The 14,582-nt window shown below is 57.6% G+C and overlaps 1 protein-coding gene across 4 annotated transcripts in view; it reads right to left on the bottom strand.

Annotated features, from left to right (window-relative positions):
• Window positions 1-452: 452 nt before the first annotated feature.
• The window catches only part of SLC6A9 (solute carrier family 6 member 9), a 31,991-nt gene continuing 17,861 nt past the window's right edge, over window positions 453-14,582 (bottom strand). Inside the window, exons 3-15 of one of the 4 annotated variants that reach the window (XM_081226613.1) lie at window positions 14,377-14,456; window positions 13,610-13,683; window positions 12,812-12,943; window positions 12,153-12,423; window positions 6,137-6,269; window positions 5,807-5,941; window positions 5,607-5,710; window positions 4,963-5,200; window positions 4,738-4,872; window positions 4,531-4,630; window positions 4,341-4,441; window positions 1,304-1,474; window positions 453-1,182 (exon numbers count right to left, since the gene is read on the bottom strand). In XM_081226613.1, the coding sequence (XP_081082739.1) occupies window positions 988-1,182; window positions 1,304-1,474; window positions 4,341-4,441; window positions 4,531-4,630; window positions 4,738-4,872; window positions 4,963-5,200; window positions 5,607-5,710; window positions 5,807-5,941; window positions 6,137-6,269; window positions 12,153-12,423; window positions 12,812-12,943; window positions 13,610-13,683; window positions 14,377-14,456 (1,869 nt within the window). In that variant the 3' untranslated portion in view covers window positions 453-987. Of the gene's footprint in view, window positions 1,183-1,303; window positions 1,475-4,340; window positions 4,442-4,530; window positions 4,631-4,737; window positions 4,873-4,962; window positions 5,201-5,606; window positions 5,711-5,806; window positions 5,942-6,136; window positions 6,270-12,152; window positions 12,424-12,811; window positions 12,944-13,526; window positions 13,684-14,376; window positions 14,457-14,582 lie in introns of all 4 variants that reach the window. The other 3 variants (XM_081226615.1, XM_081226612.1, XM_081226614.1) reach the window with 3 other exon arrangements.

Below are 14,582 nucleotides of genomic sequence, written 5' to 3'. Positions count from 1 at the left end.
GATTAGAGGCGGCTCTTCCGGGGCTGTCACTGCACAGAGGGGCACAGAGGACGGACAAACGGATACTGCAGGGCTTGGGGGAAGGAGCTGTGGCTCCAGAGAGGGGGTGGGGCACGCCGGCTGGGGCCATTTGGCACGTGAACAAGGGCAGCCCATTTTGGGAAGACTGGGCCTTTAGCCTGGCAGAGGGAGGGCAAGGGGGTGTCATGTAGGGTCCCCTTCCCCAGGGCTCTGGGCTCAAGCCTCCTGCGGAACATCGCCCCACCCCTGTCCCCCAGAAACGAGTTCTTTGGGCAGGCTGTTGGGTCATGGGCCTCTGCTGGCTGGCCCTACAGCCAGTGCTGGGAGGTGGCGCAGAGACCCCAGAGCAGCTGAGTGAGGTGCAGGCAGGCCTGGAAGACAGATTGGGCCCGAGGCCAAGGGCAAGGGGGTGGCAACCACTGATAATACAATTTTTACAAAAATAATTACACAGACAAACAGGGCTGGGGTTACAGCCTGACATGTAACACTGCACAGCCCCCTAGCCCCTTACCCTGCCTCCAGGTAGGAAGATCCAAATCTGCCTGGGCAGAGGCTGGGGTCTGCTCTGGGGGCAGGAACACTGGTCAGGAGGCTGAAGGCTCGGGGAGGGGGACAGGTAGGGGGCCACCCAGAACCTTAGCTCAGGGCAACGTGTGGGGGCATCAGAGGCCACATAAAGTCCAGCTGCCTCCGGGGACCTGGCCTGAGACCCCTCCAAAGTGCTTTGGGCCCCCCAGCAACCCTCCCATCACTCACGCCCCCCAGCTGCCATCTTGGCATCCAAAGGACCTGTAAACACTAGGGACACGAGCACGAATGACCACGCTAGCAGTGGTGGCCAAGGTGACAGGAGCCGCCCTGGTCCGGGCGTGGAGGGGCAGGCGGTGACACCTGTCCACCGCCTCCCCAGTCTCTGTGGCGGGAGCACGGGGCGGGGGTGGGGCACTCCCCCGGCAGCTGTGCTCATATCCGGGAGTCCTGCAGACGGCTGGAGCCATTACTGCCCACCGTGGGGATCTGGACCTTGTCCGGGTGCAGCGGCTGGACCTCAAGCCCGTCTTCAGGAGAGGGTGGAATGGTGCGGGCATAGCGCCCCGTTCGGTGCTCCAGGAGGGCGGGCCCCCAGTCTCTGCTTGGCTTGGTTGCATTTTTCAGACGCTGCAGGAGAGGTAGGCATGGTTGGGGGCGGGGTGGGCACGGTCATCAGAAGGGAGCCCTGAAGCCCTGTCCATCCACCCCCTCCTGTTTCACTTGGCTGCCCCCTGCCCCCACCCCTCACCTGGAGGAGGGTATCCCCATCTGTGCGGCAGAGCTGGTACAGGGCGTAGAGTGGAATGCAAATGACAGAGGACAGAGCCATGAGGAAGCCGATGGCCACAGCCCAGCCTGGATACTGGTAGTGGTTGTAGGTAATCGGCTGGTACTGGATCACCGTGAAGATGAGAATGAACTGCAGAGAGTGGGGAACGGGAGTGGGCGTGAGTCCTGCCCAGCCCCACCCAGGCCTCAGGCCTCCTATCCGCACCCTCTCCCTCCCTCTCCAGTTTCCCAAACTAGAAAGAGGCATTTTGGGGAGGGTGGGGGTGACTGTCAACGTTTGGGTAGTGGAAGAAGCTGATGGAACCAGGGATCCAGGGTATGATGGGCAGGTGGCCACGGTGGAAGGGGAGAGGTCTGTCTTCTGCATAATCCTGAACCAGCCAGGGAGCCACTCAGCTGCCGTGGCCCTTGGAAGTCAGTTCTGCTCAAAGACTCGCAATGGCCCTGCATTGCCTGCTGAAGCGAGGCCAAATCCCTGGCCTTTAGGGCCTTCTCCGCCTCACATCAAGACCTCGGCTTATCTTTCTGGCCTTACTGTCTCAGTGTCTCTGCTACACCCAGCGTTTCCCACCCTTCTTACTATGGAGGATCCTCTTTTGCATCTTCCTCTGTCAAACCCTATGCAAATGTCACCTCCTTCAAGAAGCCTCCACTGATTTCCAGTCTCCTCTTCCTGAAAGGGCTTTAGTGGCATTTTCCATCTACTAAGCATTTTATGGGTGTTTCCCCCAGACCTGGGAGCTCCTGGGATTGCATCAGCTCTGGGTCTCCAGTGCCCAGCACAGTGCTTGGCACAATCTTGTGTGGGGATCTGAACTGACTTATGCAAGGAGGTGGGAGTAATGCGGGAGAGGAAAGGGCAAGGTCCTGCCAGTCTGTGGCTGTGCAGACAGTGACAGACAGCCTGGGGAGGCTCCAAAGGCTAGAAATCATGAGTGTCAGGCTGGGGATGCTCTCGGGAACCGCTTTGGAAAGAGATGAGGGACATGGGAAATAAAGCCTGGGGTTCCAGCAACGAAAAACCTAAAGTTAGCAGAAAGATGGGCAGGTGGCTCATGGGCTACCCAGAGGAGCCGGGGAAGTGGATGCCACTTGCCAAGAGGGCTCAGCATCCACCCTGAGCCCTCAGCTCTGTCCTGGAGCTCAGGCCCCTCCAGCCTTCCGGGTGACCAAATTCTAGAAGGCAAGACCCATATCCATTCAGGGGTGGGTGGGCCCTCCTAGGACGCTGCACACAGAGGAGCTTAGAGCAAGTTTTCTGAATGGAATTAGATCCTGATCTAAGGTGTGGATAAATTCTTAAAAAAAAATTTCTTTTAAAGTTTTTGGCCACACCCCACAGCATGTGGGATCTTAGTTCCCCAACCAGGGATCAAACCCACGCCTCCTGCATGGGAAGGCAGAGTCTTAACCACTGGACCGCTGGGGAAGTCCCGATAAATTCTTTATTTGAGCTGATAGAAGGATGGAGTTTGTCAAAAAAGACCTTTTCAGCAATATAAAGAAGTAAAGCCCCCAAAGAAAACCAACAGCCCAGAAACACGTGTCCACAGAGCCTGGCATCCTCACCTGAAGGTGACTCCAGCCTGGCTTTCTGGGCACAGAGAGGGCGCTGCCAGCTTTGACTCAATCTCGTGGAGACACTGGACCCAGGGCCCTTCCTGCCTCCTGCCCTGCCTGGGCGGTGCCCTGGGTCTCCGAGCAGGGGGGCAGCCTCCCGGGGGGCCGTGGAGGATGAGCTCCCCTGGGGCAGGTCCTGGGCCAAAGCCACAACCCTCAAGGGCACGGCGCTTGGCTGGCATCTACCCTCCCCTCCTCCCACCACTTACAGGAGACTTCCGTTGCTCCTGTTTCAAAGCTGGGCCGGTGGCCAGAGCTGGTGCCTGCGCCAGGCTCGGGAAGATCCCACACCCCATGTGACGGAGGCCTCAGCCCTCAGGGGCCTTTTATTCAGAAACATGAGACAAAGTGGAAATCCGGTGCTGACCTCTCTGTGGCACACAGGACTCCGGACACTGCCCTGGCCACTGGGCTGACACCTCCGTCACTCAGAGATGGCCCTGCCTCTTCTCTGTGGAGGGACCATTACACTAGCAAATCCCTTTTGCCCCCCACTTCTCACCCTGAGCATAAAGAAGCAAGATCAGAGGGTCTTTAGTCCATAGACCACCCCTCCTCCCGCACTTGTTTCTAGAGTAGCACGGGCCCAGCACACAGGCTCCGGATCAGACTACCTGCTTTGCATGAGGGCTCTGCCTCTTAGAAGCTGTGTAACCTTGGATCAATTACTTAACATTTCGGTGCCTCAGTTTCCTCATCTGTAAAGTGGAGATCATAACGATACCTTGGAGAGTTGTATCACATGACTTAATATATGGTTCCCGGCCACGGTGGGAGTTCCCCCCACCATTTCAGCTCCCTGATGGGAGTTTCCCAGGTGTTGAATACTGGTGGAAACCCAGAATTCCCCCGCCCAAGCCGGCCCACTCCAGTGCCTGGAAGGCTTACGAGGGTGTCCCGGATCCTGAGCTGACATCTGACTTGTACAACCTGCTTCTGCAACATGCATTCACACCACATACCCTGAGTACTCGGAGCACCTCGGCTATCAGGGACTGGAGACAGGAGCTCAGCGAGGCTGACGGAGGCTGACACCAGTGTCAATCATGGTTCCCGAGGCTCCTCTGGGAATGCCAGGCGGGAACACCAGGGAGGGAGGGCCGGCTCTCAGCTGCTGCCAGCCTGCTTTCCCCTTCCGAAGCTGGGCCCTGTGCTCCCTTCCTAACCCAAGGCCAGGGCCTGGGTGATTCTGAGTCTCCACACACCTGTCTGACTCTACGCAACCTTCCTTGGACCCCCAGTGGCCAGATTTGTGGGTGTGGAGCCTCCATGGGGAGCTCTGGCCAGATGGATGGGCTCTTGCTCTCCCTTTGCTGGTTCCCAAGAGAAGGACGCTGGCCACAGGGCAGCAGGGGAGGGACCACAGAGGAGCTTACAAAGATGATAGCTGGAGAGACGAAGCGCCAGCAGATCTGGAAGAAGAGGGGCGGTGGGAATCCCAGCATCATCTGGATGTCCTGGAAGTAGTTGTGGTGCCCTGGAGAGAGGGAGGTCAGCAGGCCCGCAGGACAGCGTGGGCAGGCCAAGGGCCGGGACACGGGAGGCCATGTAAGCTTGGGCACTTACCGTAAATGTACATGATGGACACACACATGATGCAGGAGATGACGACCAAAGAGAAGCTGGCCGCGTAGTTGTCCATCAGCAGCAGCCAGTAGATGCCTGCCTGCGGGCCAGTGGGCAGCTGAGTCCAGGGTGCCCGAGGCTACACTCCCCCCTTGTTAACCCCCGTACCCTGGCAACTCCAGCCTAGCCTTTCCCTCGCGTTCTTACCTGGCTGGTGAGGGGGATGCCCAGCAGGAAGCCAGCCACAGCCACGCCCAAGGTCACATAAGTCTTCTTCTGCAGGATCCACTCATTCCCTACCTCATCCACAATGGCCGTGACCAGCGTCTCTAGGAGGCAGAACTGCAGGATACAGCCATCAGAGCAGGGGCCTGACCTCCGCCCCTGCCTCCTCCCTCCCCAAGCCACAGGCCCATGTCCTGCACCTCGTACCTGAGTGCCCAGCCCCAGCAAGATGAGCATGAAGAAGAAGAGCAGGGACCAGAGCGGGGAGATGGGTAGCAGGGTGAGGGCCTCAGGGTATGCCACGAAGGCCAGGCCAGGGCCGTGGTCTGCCACGCGGGACACATCCACACCCAGGTGACTGGCCATGAAGCCCAGGATGGAGAAGATGACAAAGCCGGCATAGACGCTGGTGGCACAGTTAGTGATGCTGATGATGACACTGTCCCTGATGGGGAGGAAAACAGGTAGAGTCAGGACACGCAGCTTAGTTCCCCCTGCCCAATTTGGGCCAAGAGACTTGGAGACAGAGAAAGTTCTAGGAACAAAGGTGCCCCCAATCTCTTTTCTGGTCTGCTCTGGACCTCTTTAAGTGGGCCTGAGGCTCTTGAGTCCTCACAGACCCCTGGGGCATCACTGTCTTCACCTCTTCTCTCTTCTGCCAAAGCTCTCTCCGTTCTGCAATGACTGGACCCGGACCCCGCGTCGCCAGGATCTCAAGGCCGTGAGTGGAAGGGAGGGCCCTGGTGGGCCAGGAGGCTGCACTGGACCTGGTGGGTCTGGGGGAGCCGGGGTCAGGCTGCAGAGAGGGTAGGAACTGGGGGCAGCCCCAGGGCTGGAAGGGAGAGTCTCACCGGTAACAGTTGTTGTGGAACTTGTTGTAGGAAGCCATGGTGATGAGGCCGCCCCACGCGCAGCCCAGCGAGTAGAAGATCTGGGAGGCGGCATCCCCCCAGACCTGCGGGAGGGATGGGCCGGTGAGGAGCTGTGGTCAGAGGCTGGCACCTCTCTGCCCCTCCCCGGCCCTCTAGGTCCCCCTCCGTCCACAGCCCACCTTGGCCTCCAGGATCTTGTCCCACTGTGGTGTCAGGTAGTACGTGATGCCCGTGAAGGCTCCTTCCAGGGTCACGCCACGGATGAACAGGATGGTCAGCACCACATAGGGAAATGTGGCCGTAAAGTACACCACCTGGGTGCGAGAGGGGCCCCGCTGGTCTCCTCTGGGCTCTTCCTGCCCCCTCAACCACCACTGGTCCTCTGGTCCCTCTTCCCCTCCCGTATCCTTTCATCACTCCCCCACCCACCCCTCCACACACAAAACCCAGGTAGGGGAGGCAGGATAGCTCTGGGTGGGCACAGACCCTGCTCGGGGAGGGGTACTTACTTTCCCTGAAGACTTGACCCCTCGGATGAGGCAGAGGAAGACGACCACCCAGGAGACACCCAGGCAGCCAAGGAGCGGCAGTCGCACCTCCCCGAAATTTCCAATGTCATCTGACAGCTTCAGCACATAGAGCCTGGAAAGGGGATACTTTGTCACTGATGGCCAGCCCCGCCACCCAGCAACAAACTCCCAAGGCCAGGGCCCAGCCTGGCAGCTCCCTCCTTTCTCACGAAGTCCCAGCAGCCGGCTGATGTGAGATGGGAGCGTCTGTGAGGCGCCAGCCCCAGCAGGCCCAGCCCCCTCTGCCTGCTTCCTCTCCCAGGACCCTCAAGGACACCTGCAGGCCACACCCTGGTCCTGGGCCAGCCTCTTCAGCCCCTGGGTGTGGAAGTCTCCCTGTCCCTGCTCAGACCCAGCCCAGGCCCTTGCTTGTGTGTTTCTCCCTTCAGGAATGCCCTCTCCTCCAGACTAGACACACCCTATCTGGCATCACCTCCTCCAGGAAGCCTTCTGTGATCTTTTCTCCCACACTAGTCCTCCAGCTCTGATGAACAGAGGGAGGCAGTGGAGGGCTGAGTAAAGATGGAGGCTCCGAGCACGCAGGCCCAGACTTGAACCGACGTATGTGTGGCTCTATCTGGCGCCCTGTGCCATGCCAGCTGTGCTCTTTCAATCAACTGGACGTTTATGTGCCAGGCCCTTGCTAGATGCTGGGCATATAGACCTGGATCAGGCATTGTGGGTACTGCCAGGAGGAGTGTCTCAACCCCATGGGGAGGAGCACACTGGAAGTCTTCCTGGAAGAGGTGAAGCTTGAGCCAAAGTTCGAGGGATGGGGAGGAGGTGGGTGAAGGGGAGTGGAAGTGTATGCCAGGCTGAGGGAATAGCACGCAGCAGGACAGGGGTCAGGAACCAGCACAGCCCCGCCTGGGCATGTCAGTAGCTCAGGAAGGGACCAGACCAAGAGAAGCTGCGAAGTCAAGGCTGAGAAGTTTGGATTTTATTCTGAGAACAATGAGAAGCTTCTGGAGGGTTTTTAGAAGAGCACTCTCAGGGTCTCTCCTTGGCTCAAAACCCTGCAGCAGCTCCCATCTCTCACCATGGAAAAACCAAAGTCCTTACAGTGGTTACAGAGCCCTACGTGATCCATTACCTCCTAACTGCCATCTCTCGGATCTCCTCTCCTCCTGCTCTCCCCCTTGCTCACAGCTCCAGCTGCACTGGGCTCCTTGCTGTTCCTTAAATGTGCCGGGCATGCTCCCACCTTTACACATGCTATTCCCTATTTGGAGTACCCTTTCCCCAAATCTCCACATGTCCACATGGGTGTGAGACCTGTGCAGGCACACAGGACCCCATGCTTAGAAGGGCCTTGTGCTTGGTTTAATGCCCTGCCATTGTCATCTTGAAATTCTTAATTCATTTGAACTAGGGGCCCCATCTTTTCATTTTGCAGTGGGCCCCACAAATTATGCAGCTGGGCTTGTCCACGTGGCTCCCGCCCTCTTTACTTCCTTCAAGTCTTCACTCAGGTGTCCTCTTTGCAAAGGGGCCTACTCTGGCACACCTGATTAAACCTGCCACCCTGGCCCCAGCCTGGCACACCTTACCCCCTTCTCTGCTATATTTTCCTCCACAGCACATCTCTTTCTATCACACTGTACATTCTACTATTTAGTTTGTCATCTGCCCTCTGAAGGCAGGGGGTTTTATCTGTTTTGTTCACTGTTGTATCCCCCAGTGCTTAGCACAGTGCCTGGCACAGAGCAGTGCCCAATAAATATTTGTTGAATGCATGAGTGAATGCACGTGATGGAAAATGGACTGAGAAGTATAAAGGGGAGAACCTGGAGGGGGACCAGCTTGGTTGTTGGAGTTGTCCAGGCTAGAAGTGATGAGCAAGAGACAAACTCTTGAGCCTCAGTTTCCTCATCTGTAAAATGGGCATCATAACACCAACCTAGGATAATTTGTAGAGAAGTTTAGGTAAATACAAGCTCCTTTCTTTCCCTTCTTTCAGCAAGGGTCTCTCAGCATAGCTCATAGGCTGTCCTCTAGTCTTAGCTATTTTTACTTTTTTTTTTCCCAAATCAGTTCTCAAACTTCATGACAACATGTTTAATACCTTGCGATGGGTTGTCACCCCAGCCTCTCATGGGACAGTGTCGCCAGGCCTGGGACTTGGTGTTTGCTTGGTCAGCCTGCCTGGCTGTTAAGACTTGCAAGCACCTTGTCCTGCCTCCTCTGCCTCAAATCTTCCCCCAGGCCGCCTTACACATTGTGACCTGCAGAGGGCGCTGTCCAACACGCCCCTCTCCTGTCCAACTCCCGCCATAGAGCTGGTTCATTCAACGGGCCACGCCCTGGGCTGGAACCTTTCCAGGCTCTTAGTCCATGGGGGAATTAAAGACAAAGGGATGGAGAGGTTCCCCCCAAGGAGAGGCTCCTGGACCCCTGCAGCTGTGCTTTCCAATCCTTTTCCCTTCGTGGCACGCAGAAAAAATATTTTTGGCCCATAAGGGCAAATCGACAAGGTCACTCAAAGTAAGGCAGCAGGGCTGGGGACTCTGGGCTGCCCAAGCGGCACCGGACTGGCACACTATTTAGGGTGCATCGTGTTGGGAGTCTCTGCCTTCCAGAATAGTCATCGGGTCCTACTGCTACAGCCGAGAGTCGCTTTACTTTAAGCACCAGCGTTCAAAGTAAAGAAACCATTTCTTGTTCAAAAGACTTTTAAAAATCTTTGCTAATTATATCTGTTAAGCTGGTAGTGCTTTATATTATCTTTTATTGCAAGAGTCCAGCATATAATACGAGGGCTTAAAGAGTTTAGAAGGCTAGCCTGGGAACTAAATAATGAACTCTACCTTTCTTTCTTTTTTTTTTTTTTTTTGCTGTACGTGGGCCTCTCACTGTTGTGGCCCCTCCCATCGCGGAGCACAGGCTCCGGACGCGCAGGCTCAGCGGCCATGGCTCACGGGCCCAGCCGCTCCGCGGCATGCGGGATCTTCCCGGACCAGGGTATGAACCCGTGTCTCCTGCATCGGCAGGCGGACTCCCAACCACTGCACCACCAGGGAAGCCCTACCTTTCTTTTTATGGTACCATATTTAGTGCTTTGTTTTGGTTTTGGACTATGTGCTTTTGAGATCAAACAGCTAACCTTAAAACTTTTGGAATCCCACATATTTACAAGTTGCCTCTCTCATAACATCTATGGAATTATACTGCATTATTTTTAAATTTCCCCAACCAGATGGTAAATGCCTTGAGAACAGGACACCCTAATCTATTTCACTGCATCTCCAGCAGTGGCCTTCACTGTGCTTACCGAGCACCCACCACTGTTCCCAGTGATTTATGTCGCATCTTTATAACAACAAGAATGATGTTGTAACCACGCCCGCTTAACGGATGAACAGCTGAGACTTAGAGAGTTTTGGTGACCTCCCAAGTCCACGCAGCTGGTAAGTGGCAGAGCCGGGATTTGAGTGAGGTCTGTGTGGCTCCGGGGCTGCCATGAAGACACCAGGAGAGGGGTGCTGGGATCCAAGTCCCACTGGATGTCAGGTGTCTGCTGGGGAGATGAGAGGGCATGTCCTGAGCTTAGGGCCTGCCTAGCAGGCGTTAGACCAGCACACAGAGGACTGTAAGACAAGGTTGTGAAGGGGTGGTGAAGGAGGGGAAGACTGTGGGCCAAAGGGTGAGCAAGAGGCAGACATGGGCTCAGAAATCTGCCCTGGGATCTTCTCTTGTTTTAGAGGAGTCACTTAATCTTTCTTTTGACTTGTTTGTTCACCTGTAAAATGGGAATATTTTATAAAACTTGCACCCACTACCTAACAGCGTTGCTGTGGGGCTCAAATGAGATTGTGCAGCTTTCCAGAGGGGCGCTGGAGAGTGTGGACCAAGAATGCCTGTAGAGTATCATTGGCCTAATTCACACCAGGCACCAGGCACAGAGAGGCATGTATATCCTGACACAGCATTGCTGCCTAGTTCGTTAACCTGTGAGCATAAGTCTCTGAATCTGAAAAACAGGGATAATATCATGTAAGAGAATATGCCTGGCACATAGTAGCTGCCCGAGAAATGGGGGCGCTTGCTCGCCTCACCTCCTTGCTGATGCCATCCGGGGCGGCCCTCTCAAGGGTCATTTCCCGAGGCTCTCCAGGAGGGGGCGGCAGGGAGCCATCCTTCAAGGAACGAGTCCTGCCTGGGACAAGCGGCTCCTTAGGGATGCCCGGCTCCAGCCCCGGCTGAGGAGTAGAGTTGAGCTGGCCACCCTGTGGACCTCCTGACTCATGGCTAGTTTTCTCTGAGGGCAATTCCCCTCTAGTTGCACTGGATAAAATCTGGTGAGCTTTGCCCTGCCGTGGACCCACCCGTCGGGGAATCCCTGGCAGACGGCCCCTGGGGTGAGAGCTTCTGGAGCATCTCCGGCGTATGGGCAGGGCACTGTGCTTCTGGGAACTTCCAGAAGGTTCACCCCCAGTCTAGATCCAGCTGCCCAGTCCACACTATGCCTCAAATATAGCAGAACACCTAAATGGGCGGAGTCTGTTTCTTACTCCCCACTCTGTCCCCACTCTGAGTGCTGTGCCTGGTACCTACTAGGAGCTCAGAAAATGACCTGTCCAATGACTGAATGACTGAGTCTGCCCAGAGGTAAATTTGCCCGCCCCTTACTGGGAGGCAACATCTCTGTTGGCTCCACCACGAGCCCCAAGGGCAGTAACCACATCTTAACCATCTTTGAATGTCTATAGCCCAGCACAGAGGCTGGCACAGGGAAGCTGGGCCCTCAGGGTTTGAGCACTGGGCCTGGGCTTCGAGGATACTGACCTGCTAGGACTTCAAGTATCACTGGGGCCTTGGCCGCTCACCCACGGCTCTCCATCACCTTGTGGAGAAGGCCTCCAGCCCTCAGCCTGGCATGAAAAGCCCTGCACCTTATGATGCCTCTGGCCTCTGCTGTCCCAATACTCAGTGTCCCACCTGCCCCCGACCCCAGCTCCAGTTTGCCACCTCCTGGCCTCGGCTCACCTGTCATGTCTCTCCCAATCCCTCCTACGTCTCCCTCCCTCCTCTGGGAAGCCTTCTTGATCAGCTCCTCCTGTACCCACCACACCCCTGCACATACCTGCACTGAGGCACCTGCCCCTAAGAGTGGTAACTACCCATCTCCCACCCTGGACTGTGAACTCCTGAGGGCAGGGGCTCAGGGCCATGCATACCCCATGGGCACACAGGGCCTGGCAGGGTGGACACCATAAATGTCTGCAGAATGAATGAATGAGGCCTACCCACCAGTCCACCAAGCCCTCTTCCCATGAGTTCCTCAACAGGACATGGGGAATTTCCTCCAGGATGTCCTGCTGTGCCCTCACACCCACCCAGCTGGGACAAGATGTTCCAAACACCTCCAGCAGCAGCTTCCCTTCAGCCAGCCCCGAGACTCTGTTCTCTGTCACCACGGAGCACAGTGGTGCCAGGCTATCTTTCCTAAGCACAGCTTGATGAGGACAGCCCTGGGCTCAGGAAACTTTCACGGCTTCTTCTGTTCCACAGCATTAGGTCTGTGATTCATTCTTGTAAGTTCTCCAAGAGGGCTGGTGCTCCCTCCTAGGCTGCCTCACGGCCCGTGAGCTCCCCACACACCTGTCACTCTCATCACAACAGGTTCCCCTCAGGCTCAGGACCGGCCCCTGCTCAGCTGGGGCCCAGGGCCTCCACTCGTGCTGTTCTTCTCTCCAGGAAGCTATCCCCCTTTTCCCTGACTCTCCTCTGCAGACTTGCCTGACTGCTGGAGCCCTCCCTCTCTCGCTGCCACTGTGGGAGTGTCAGCCTCTCCTGAACCAGGCTGTGAACTCCTTGTACCTCTTCCCGCACCTCTGGCCCCCTCCATTCCTGGTACCCTCCCGAGACTGCAGACAGTTGCCTGATGGCCAAGGCGAGGGCTGAATGTTGGTGCCAGGGGTCCCCCCCAGAAGCCCAGGTCCCTTGGGGGCCTCACCTCCAGTACTCCTCGCTGGGGCTGGTCCTCTGGAGGGTGTGGTTGAGCGCATGGGAGAGGTTGCCAGGCAGGCCGGGAGGCCGGGAGCCATTGGTGATGTTGGAGGCATCCAGCACACCGGCGCAGTCAGGCGTGTTCCAGGGGTTACTGCAGTAGGCCCAGGGCAGCACGGGCGTCATGGACGAGAAGAAGTAGTAGAAGGCGATGCAGATGACCACATTGTAGTAGATGCCGATGTATGTGGACACCACCATCATGCCGTAGCCCACACCTGGGGGAGGAGAGGGGCAGGAGCAGCCTCACACGTCTGGCTGAAGGAGGCAAGGCTAATTCTGAAGGGCTTAAGAGGCAGGCTTTCATGGAGAGCCACAAAAGAGGCAGCTCAAGGCCTTGGCAGGGGCAAGCTGCAGGGCGAAGGGCCTTTGTGTATGAACGTGGTAGGAAGAGAGCGTGGAGGCCAAGTAAACATGGATCCCAGCATGTGTACATGGCCTTGGCCATGGATGTGGGCCTCAGGTTAACACCAGTGTCCCATAGGGGTTGGCAGTGTTTATACAGATGGGTGAGTCAGCATGGTCCCCAGAGGCCCGTGTGTGTGTGTGTGTGTGTGTGTGTGTGTGTGTGTGCGCGCGCGTGCGCGCACCCCACCCAGGCCTCACCTTTGAACATGGGGCTGATCCTCCAGACCCCCAGGCAGCCCTGACTTGCAAACTGGCCGAAGGAGAGCTCCATGAAGAAGAGTGGGATCCCACAGAAGATGAGCATGATGAAGTAGGGGAACATGAAGGCACCTGGTGGGCAGGGAGAGGGCTGGCTCAGGGCGGCTTTGGGGAAGTCCCACCCTCTTCCTGCTCAGAACTGACAGCAAAACCATTGCAACTGGCTGGGCCCCCAGGAGGGTGTGCCACGCACTGGGCCGGAGCCTAAGACTGAGGCACACTGCTCACCACCTGTCTTTGAACCTGACAGAGGCTCCCAGGAAGTCTGCTCTGAGTCAAACCCAGGGCCCAGAGCCGCCATGTTTGGGTGGGATTTGATGGCTTAACCAAGCAATTTTACACACATTAGTCAGTGAGATCCTCAAATATCCGTGAATCATTTGGGTGCAGGGCTGCTGAAACACAGGCAGTATAAAACAGGGAGCCTTGGGAGGTTGGGTTGCTTTTCTCTACCTCTCCTCTCCTCGAGGGAGCAGGCTGCCAGGGTCGGGGGTGCTGCGCCTTAGGTAAAGGGTACCTAAGCCAGGGATGGGGGCAAAGGAGATCAGGGCCAGAGGCCAGCCTGTCTGGAGTGTGTGCCGCGGAGGGGGCGGCTGGGCCCCGGGGGGTGGGCTCTATCCACGTGGGTGGACCCTGCCCTGTGCCCGCTGGCTACCTCCCCCGTTGCGATAGCAGAGGTACGGGAAGCGCCAGACATTGCCCAGGCCCACGGCATAGCCCACGCTCGTCAGTACAAACTCGATCTGGTTGCCCCAGTTGCCTCGTTTGAGGTTCTGGTCCTTCTTGGTGGCCTCACTGGGCACAGCACCATTCTGCGGGAACAGGAGAGAAGCAACCATCAGCAAGGCATTTGCACGCACGGTGCCTGACCCTTTGGGCCTCCCCCAGTGGGGACATCATGGACCCTCCAGGCCCCCACCCCACCCTGGGCTTCCCCTCTGCTGGCAGCAGCTGCAGGCAGGCCCGGCAGAGGACGGAAGAGGGAGCAGCGGCCGCCGGAGGGTGCCAAGCCGGCCTCCCTCACCAGCCCCCCAGCACACTGTGCCAGGGGCACCAGCCCACCTGAGCAGCTGCTACCGACATCTGAGAGGTGGGACACTGAGAGGGAGCTCGAGATGAGGGCCCCCTAGTGCCAGCCCCTCCCAAGCCTCCCCTCTCCCCTTTGGGTGAGGATCTGGGAGCAGCTGAGCCTCATACCAAGCAGCCAAGCTGGGCTGGGCACAAAGGGGCCTGTGTCCAGACAGCCCCCCCAGCTGCGGCCACCACATCGCCAGGCTGAGCACGCTGCCCATGGCAGGCGGCTGCGGGGGAGGGGACCCGGACCCCTCCCCCAGCTGAAGGCTTTTTCCGGGGGGCACACGGTGGGCAGGGCTGTAGGGTGGGGGAAGGGGGAAGCAACTGAGCTGGGCCAGACCTGGGGAGGGCATTCTGGGGCTCAGGATGGGAGGGCCAGGGGAGCCACGTATATTGCCCATGACGGGGGCGGGGGCCCTGGGGAAGCTGACCTGGGCTGGGGGATGCTGGCCATGAGTTGGGGGGAGGAGACCAGAGTTGTAGGCACCACGCCAGACTTGGAGGACAGACTCTGCTAGGGGAAACAGAGGGAGTGACTCTAGAAAAGGGTCTCTGAGCTGAGAAGAGGTGGGCTGCAGAAGACGGGCTGGTCAGGAGGGGCTGATGGGGGAGTTTGCCCCAAGGGAAGGATGCCGGG

This window comes from Mesoplodon bidens (assembly GCF_964165515.1).
Source record: "Mesoplodon bidens genome assembly, chromosome: 2".
Taxonomy (NCBI): Eukaryota; Metazoa; Chordata; class Mammalia; order Artiodactyla; family Ziphiidae; genus Mesoplodon; species Mesoplodon bidens.
Note: the sequence above shows the minus strand (reverse complement) of the source record. Positions and strands in the feature narration are given on the sequence as shown.